Source organism: Spermophilus citellus, assembly GCF_964194105.1.
Source record: "Spermophilus citellus genome assembly, chromosome: 11".
In the NCBI taxonomy this organism is placed as follows: Eukaryota; Metazoa; Chordata; class Mammalia; order Rodentia; family Sciuridae; genus Spermophilus; species Spermophilus citellus.
In genome coordinates this window covers 41,354,392-41,362,764 of record NC_138192.1, presented here as the reverse complement: position 1 = coordinate 41,362,764, position 8,373 = coordinate 41,354,392, and the positions used below count along the sequence as shown (strand labels likewise).

Sequence of the window (8,373 nt, the reverse complement as noted above, 5' to 3'; positions counted from 1 at the left end):
TTTAGGGTTTCTGCCCAGGCTGCTTCCTCTGTCTCTGCCACCCCCAGCCCTCCTATCAGTTCACTGTGCTGCTTAACACATCTCCTGGCTCTCATCCTTCAGGGGGGGCTCTTTAAGCTGGTGGTCTCAGGTTCTTAATGGGAAGGCAAGCCACATGAACAAGTACTACTTAAATGTCCGCATGATCACACTTGCTGATGTCCCACTGACCAAAGAGACATGGCTAAGTAGAGATGGAAAGGGTGGAGACATAATCTCTACTTCTGATGGGAGCAGCAGCATAATCACAGCGAAGTGGGGCAAGCACACCAGATGGGAGAATTACTGTGGTTCTTAGCAAAGCTTTCTGTGCTTCCCACTCCTTTGCAACTCCTACTTCTGATTTTAATCCAGAAATCACATTCTCTGGGAGGATTTTCCTGATTCTCAGAGCCTGAGTGAAAATTATTTCTCAGAATACCTTATACTAATCATGGCATGTCTCTAATGAACATACAAATGGATTTAATACACATCGGAACTCTCACTCACACCTTATGTTCTCCATTCTATGGCAATGTCTTCCCTATATAACAGGAAGGTCATAGAAAAGAGGGTATTGTAGTTTTTGCCTTAATGCCGAGTATGGTGCCTGATCCTTTAAAATGCCTGAAATAAAGAGGCACATAATGAAAATAAGGTAATCACCTTTTAAAAAGGCATAATGTTCTGAGACCATTGCTGGGTAACACTCAACAGGCTGCGTTTTATTTTGGGGGTGGGATACTGGGGATTGAACCCAGGTGCTTTCCTGCTGAGCCACATCCCCAGCCCTTTTTATTTTAACACAGGATCTCACTGTTGCTAAGGCTGGCCTCAAACTTGCGATCCTCCTGAGCTGCTGGGATTACAGGTATGTCCCACTGCAGATAGCAAGAGGATGCAAATCTTTTTTTTTTTTTTTCAGTTGTAGATGGACACAATACCTTTCTTTTGTTTATTTTTATGTAGTGCTGAGGATCAAACCCAGTGCCTCACACGTGCAGGGCAAGTGGTCTACCACTGAGCTACAACCCCAGGATGCAAATCTTAATGAAAGGCTTGACATGGCACAAAGCTAAATAAAATAAGACTGAAATGCTCCTCAGAAGGGAGAAACGAAAATTGGCCATAGAAACAACATTCTCCTTTTATTAGTTTCACAATACTGTTTTAAAATCCATCTCTCCATAAGAGTTTTTAACATTCTTTGAAAGTAGACAAATTGTCTTAAAGAGAAATGTCTTGTATTTGGTCCAGTCCTCAGTCCTGCATCTGTTGTTTGGCGGTAGCAACAAAATCTAGCATCTCAGAAAAGCACTGTAAAGGTTGGGAGGTCACCAACCATGCCATTCTTCTGTCCTGTTCACATACAGACACATGTGTGCAATATATACTATATATTTTTGTGTGTATAGACTTTTTTAAAACAAAAATAACAATTTGCACAACTCTAGCAATCCTTTAAAGGTACACAGGAACAATTAGGCTTCAGTATATTTATTTTTACTTTGGATTAAAGTGGAAATTTTAGGCCTAAAAATAAGATTGCTAAACAAGAGGCCATATAGCATCATAGACTTAATACATCCTAGTCCTCACAAAACTAGAAATACAGTGGTGTTATCCTTAACCTGGGTGCTATACATCCCCAGAGATTATTTTCATTTTAACTAAAATGCAAAAGCAAAATAGTGCATTAAAGTAATCCTCTACTCATTACATTAGCACATATACCAAATTATACTAACTGCATGATCGTCTCTATGTAACAAGGCTCTATTTTTAGCATGTGCTCATCTCTACATCATTAAATACAGTACCCAGCAGCAACCACCAAAGAAGACGGCATGCTGCACGGCAAGAGAAGGGAGAACTTTACAGGCTGGTAACTTGGGCAACCCAAAGGAGAACCAATGACAAAACAAATGTTACACAATATATGCAGAACTAATGTACAGTGACATTTAATGTACTGTTTCACCAGAAGGAGTACATTTAGGTTACAGTTACATGGAAAAACGAAGTGAAGTTCTAGGCTTTCTCCTAGAATATTCTAAATGTTCATCAAAAGTTAATTAGTATAACACAGATGACCACCAGATGATTGAATAAACAGAATATGGACATGTATGTAGTGAATTAAAAACAGATTCTGGGACTAGAAGCTACCACCAAAATATCCAGAAATTTGAGTTAACAGATATTCTATTTTGCATTCTTGATCCTAATAAATACAACCATTAACTGTTTACAGACTATGAGTGCAAGGTAGTGGCCCAGAGGACAGTCACAGAGGAGAATGAGATAAAAAGTATCTCAGATGAGTGAGGACAAAGAGCTTCTCCTGATTTTTGGTTTTCCCCCATACTCAAAGTCCATTTCTTTGAGTCAGAAATCTTTTCAACAACTGAAGCCCATTCCCTCTGCCCCCATCAAGGTACAAGAGAGCCTAAGCTTGATGCTGCAAAGTCCTTCAGATGCTGGTGTGACTCTTGATCGCTCAGCTGTGCAGGGCCACCTGTGTGGGGCCTCTCGGGTTTTCCTGGCACTTGTTCCTGTGGAAGCAGGTGGCAGTGCCTCTGAAGCCCCACTGAGGTAATGCTTAGGAGACTCAGAAGAAGGAGGTATCTGACGAGAAGGCACCTGCAAGTCTAAAGTCCTCTTTGGTGAGAACGCTGTACATCCGCTGAGGCAAAGCTTTGGAGTAGGGTGCAGGGCGCGGCACGGTGGTGCGTAAGATGAGTTCCCGGCCAGCAGGAGCAGGGAAGTCAGATACTGGGTTGTGCCTTCTTTCCTCTGGGCAGCCCACTCTCTTTAGTTCCTCCTCTGGTGGAGCCATGGCTGCAGCCTTGAATAGAATCAAAGGATAAACTCGAGAACAAGTCGAATGCTAGACTCAGGTACTTTTGAGGACAGATGAATGTGATATATACATAAAAATGTCCTACATTACTCAGTAATGCAGTTAGCTATGTTATGATTGCTCAAAATAAATAACACAGAAAATGCCAGAAGCTTGAAACACTGCATGAGCCAGTAGATTGGTAATAGGCAGAAAGGAAACGACCGCCAGGCAATCTGCTTTGAAAAGTGAGGGCTACGTTCAGACATCTTATGAAAAGGAATCATGAAGCTGTGCCGGTTTCTGTTTCTTGAAGCAATGACCCAAGTCCAAGTCAGAGTTCCAAGTTGGTAAGGAGCTATCTTCTCTCCAGAGCCTGGAAAAATTTTTATCTCTACTCTTTCAATCAATTCTTTGTAAGGTTAACTTACCAAATGAAAACCGGGGACATTGGTCTTGTTTGCTGGGCAGTTAATGCACTACAGAAGTGACAGAGGTCCATATAGCAATGGCCACCTAAGAGTAGATGATCTCAAAGGCATCAATTTTTTCATTATCATTGCACATAATAAGAGCCTTTTTAAAAACTCTGGTCACTATACTTTCATGGTACCATTGCTTTGGAAAAAGAATAATTGGTTTGTCAATGGAAACATGAATCATGTTAAGCTAAACACCAGCAAGAAAGTTATGCCAAATCCAGACTGTTAGGTGGTTAGTTTAAATGACCTTATGAAGTTAGAGGGATGGGAAGGAACAAGGAACTATGAGGGACAAAAGCTATTTTGTTACCTCATCAGAAGATTCAGTCAGCTTGAGAAAGAGTGAGAAAAGAAACAGTGATGAAAGGGAACAAGCAAGATGGTTTAAAAAGAGCTAGACAAGAGCTTTCAAGATTATTTCCAAGACGGCATGCACTACATTAAGAACATGATCGTATCAAAAGAATATTTTAAGATGAATAAAGTCACACCACATAACACACCTAGCTGTCAAATAAGAACAGACACATCCCACTAATCATGCATCTGATGGTTCAACAGGTGACAGATAGGGTGTCATTTAATGAGCAAATGATCTTAACAAAAGCCTAGCTCTTTCTGAATTTATTGCCTAAAGTGTGTACTGCTTGAAAAATAGATGTTCCAGTGAATGTGAATAAATGTCTAGGACTTGGCAAAACTAAAGCAAAAATCACCATTTTGTGCTGAATTCCATTTAAAGATGTACATACCTATAATTAAGTTTATAAAAATTGTAATTTTAAAGAAGTTTTAAATACATGTTATAGGCTGTAGAATTCTGTGAAATATCACAACTTTTTAAAAATGTTAAAATCTTGATTTATTTGTAAAATTGATATGAAGTGTCAATTATGAAGAATTCACATGAATAAACTTCAACAGTTTAGCCAGATATTTAAGAGCCAAGTTTAAAAATGTACCAACCAGATGCTTGTTATATGAATTATACAAGTCTACACATTCTTTAAACATTCACTGCAGGGTCTGAAAAATTGAAATCTTTTTTAAAAAATTACACAATGTGGGCTGAATTTATAATTTCAGTGTCCATTAAAGGGCATTAGCTATAGAATCAGACACTGAAAACACATTGCTTTGTTTACTAATTTTGAAAGCCATATCAAGTTGAAAACAAGACTATGTTTAAATGCTGATAAGTTTTCCTACCCAATGATGTTTGTCATTTTTTTCTTTGTAATTTTCTGCATTGTCAAAAATTTAATAAAAATGCAGCCTATGCATAGTTGGAGGAGGGAGAAAGGAGATTATTTTCATGTTGAAAATAATTTTGCTTTAGTATACAAAAGTAATTCTCCAACACTAAAAGTATAAACACATTAAATTTTAAAGTCTCTTAACACAAAATTAAAAAAAAAAATCAAAGTTTTGCTGAGGAAAATTCATAGTAATGATAAGGACACAGGCCTGTAAAATTCTGCATAGGAAGCTGGTGAAGGATGTGAAAACCAATTCCACTCATTTTCATGCCAGAAAACAAAACAAAGCAAGCATCTATTGTTTTCGAGACTTTTAAAAGGAAACAAAAAATTTGGTTTTTAACTTGAAATTATTTGTGGAGTAGCTCCCTAAATTTAATAATCTGTTGTTAGCACTTGCAAACAATTTGGATCAAAATATTTGACTATAATTTTTAATATTCTAACTAGAAGTACTCCAGACCGACTCAGCAGGGATTGTTCCATGTGTAGACCAATGAAAATCTTTGCTTACAAGAATTACACTCTCAACACTGAACCGGTTTGGTTTCCAGTGTCATCACATTCCCAAGTCACGGGAACCTGTATTTAGTGCACATCATAATACTTTAATAGTAATGCGCCCTGAAATATTTGTGGGAAGCCAGTACCTGGTTAATAGTAACCAAGGCACTACGTAAGAATAAAAACTTTCTTTCACTAGTAGGTAATGATGACAATTTTTCAATTGGGCTTTCTTTCCGTGCTGAAGCCTAAATTTCCATAGTACTAAAAAAACTTGAAATCATTGTCTTCCAGAAAGGAAATCTTCTAGGAAATCTCTAAATTTAGATCTCTTCACTGTTATTAGACTAGAGTTAAATTCATAATTCAGTCTGAATTGTGTTTTGAAGTATGTAGGGTTTAAAGATGGAACTCTAATTAAAGTTCCATCAGTCTAAAAGTGAACTGTAATTTGAAAGTAGGAGGCTTTTGTTTTCCATAGCATAGTTATGTTCAGTTTCTATAACAATCGATTTCATACTTCTATTTTCTGAAATTTAGTTCCTAAGATGTACTTATCTTACTTAAATATGTAGGAAACTTCTGAGTTCAGACTCAGAAGTCGGAGTCATTGTCTCTTAGCAGCTCAAAATGACATCTTCCCAAACAGAGGTCTGGTGAGATCACCATAGTCAGTAAGCAGTCTCACATACCCTCTGAGCATTCACAAACAACTTGTGAATGATCCTTCCAGCGTGTCCTCTTCCTGCCCCGGTGACTAACACTTCGGGCTGCTCTAATAGGCAACTCACAAACCTAGGAGAGAGAAGTGGTGAATGGATGGGGAGCAGCTGCTCAGGACACTGTTTGCATTGTCTCAGATAATTTGAGGACTTATCAATAAAATTTAATATTGGTTAAACTTACTAATGCCGGAGTGGAAATTTCATAGGCTAGACAGGACATTTAGAATTAAAATTAACTGACAATCTTACTGCTTTTCTGTTTTCCTACAAGTTCTAAAAAGCCTATCTCTGTCAATATAAGAAATATTCAGTCTATTTGTTTCATACTAGAAATTTGGGAAATGCTATATTGAAGATCAGAATAAGGATTTTTAGACCATAGAAACCAAATTTTATTTATCTAGCAAAGCAATGATGCATTTTTTTTAAAGTGTGTGTGTGTGTGTGTGTGTGCTTAAAAATCTGTTTTTACTGGGCATAGCTGCAGTTGTAAGCTGTGCCATGATGTGCTAGAAACACTGAATTTCAAAGCGTGTCACAGTGTACAGTGGAACTAAGTCAAAGGCACATAGCCACCAAGCAACACCACCTGCTTACTAATTCATACTGCTAGTTCAGGAATGATTCCCTTGATTAGAGCTTGTTCTGCTCATTTAAAAGGAAGACATTTTCAAGAGTAAAGTAGGCCGAGAGAAATTTTCACTCAACAAAAGATACAAATTCAAACAAGAACTTGATAATATATGACAAAGCATTTGCAATAGCTTTTATTTAACATCAATAATTTCTTATGAAAAACTGGGAAACCTTGTGTCACATCAAAACACTGTACTTTCAAGTAACACAGGCAAAAATGGACAGAAGCTCACAGTGTCAGACTCTACTGGTAAAAATGTTGTCTCATAAAGAGGGAGAGGCTGCCCCAATCATTTGCCTTATTTGGGACAAGCCATATGGTCACTCTTCCAAAACATATTTGTAAGATACGTGCCTTTGCTATGACAAATATTGTTTAAAATAACTAGGAATAGTGAGTAGATGTATAGTTCCAGAACACTGTGCTATGGTCAAGGAACAGGGACTGCTGAGAGCCACATATGGGACACTACAAATAATGGAGTTAACAGTTCTGCTACAGGAAACCTCAGGCACCACATCTCCAGGAGCAAAGGACCCTAGAAAGAGGCTCTCCTAGACAGTTTCTGAAAATGGAAGAAAAGGAAACACCCAGTAAAAGTTAAGAGCAGAGGTCAAATCCTAGGATAATTAATTCTCTCTAGTGAATGCTTGTTTCAAATAATGTATGAATACCACAAAATAATTTCAGTATTCTAAATTTTCTAAAGAGAATGGTGGTTAAAAGGACAAAACTGAGATAATTAAATTGTGATTACCTTTCAAGATCTTCCTTTTCCTCCTCTTGTTCACATTTCTCAGTTCCAAACTTGGCTTTCAGGGACCGGGCTCTAGCAATTATAGCTTCAACATTAGTAATTTGATGGATGATCTCCTAAAACAGGAAAAGGGAGAAGTACACTGAAAAACAGCAAAAAGCAAAGCCATTTAAAAACATTTCTTTAAAATAATTATTGCCAAATGGGATGAACATTTGGCAAGATTCTGAAACTATACCAAACTTACTTCCAATTTCTTGTCTTCTGGATTGGGGAAGTGCAAAACTTTACTGGAATGAGATATGATCTGCTTTATAATCTTCTTAACAGAAGAAATATTTTCCAGACTTTCTGGTTTTTAAAAAGATCAAATCCATTGTTAAATAAATTAAGCCTTATACACTTCCATTTTAGAAATGAATTAATTACTAATCAAATAAGATATTTACCTTCTTCCTTTACCTTGAGTACAGCTGCATGAATCACACAAGGTAACAGGTGCCGAGCAAGGTCTGCAGGTTTCTGGAACGCTAGATAGTGCAGCACCTGCAGGAGACCCAACATTACATGATGATCACTACAGGTGCCAAAGCATGAAGCAGCCACCTATCAAAGTACAGAATCTTCTACCTCAACCACATCCTGGCAGGAGAGAATGGATCTCTTCTCTTGCTACCTATCCCTACTCACCCAGGTAAGTAGCTACCACTCCCAAAGGTAAGCATGTTATCACTGAAAACAGTAAAGAACTTCAACTGTAATAAAACCAAAATATTTTCATTTTTTCCTGTTTCCATATCATACATGTAAATTAGGAAAATACAAAGAAAATGGCACAGCATTTTCATTCTAGGATTTTTTAAAGACATAGAATATATAAAGGACACTAGCATTAAATATGTACAATACTATTTTGTAAACTGTTTATCTCAATATCTCTAAACATTAGTAATGACCTTCTACAAAGTGTTTTAGTTGTTTTGGTACTGAGTTTTTTCCCAAGATGCAAACGCTATATTAAAAAAAAAAAATAGTAGTAGATGGACATAGTACCTTTATTTTTTTCATTAATTTTTATGTGGTGCTGAGAATCGAACCCAGTGCCTCAGACATGCTAGGCAAGGGCTCTACCACAGAGCCACATCC

General features: G+C 37.3%; 1 protein-coding gene across 2 annotated transcripts in view; it reads right to left on the bottom strand.

Annotated features, from left to right (window-relative positions):
* Positions 1-1,143: 1,143 nt before the first annotated feature.
* Positions 1,144-8,373, bottom strand: part of RAB3GAP1 (RAB3 GTPase activating protein catalytic subunit 1) — a 96,709-nt gene continuing 89,479 nt past the window's right edge. Inside the window, exons 20-25 of one of the 2 annotated variants that reach the window (XM_081260876.1) lie at positions 7,677-7,773; positions 7,475-7,578; positions 7,228-7,343; positions 5,801-5,903; positions 3,656-3,676; positions 1,144-2,869 (exon numbers count right to left, since the gene is read on the bottom strand). In XM_081260876.1, the coding sequence (XP_081117002.1) occupies positions 2,633-2,869; positions 3,656-3,676; positions 5,801-5,903; positions 7,228-7,343; positions 7,475-7,578; positions 7,677-7,773 (678 nt within the window). In that variant the 3' untranslated portion in view covers positions 1,144-2,632. The remainder of the gene's footprint in view (positions 2,870-3,655; positions 3,677-5,800; positions 5,904-7,227; positions 7,344-7,474; positions 7,579-7,676; positions 7,774-8,373) is intronic. The other variant, XM_081260877.1, reaches the window with a different exon arrangement.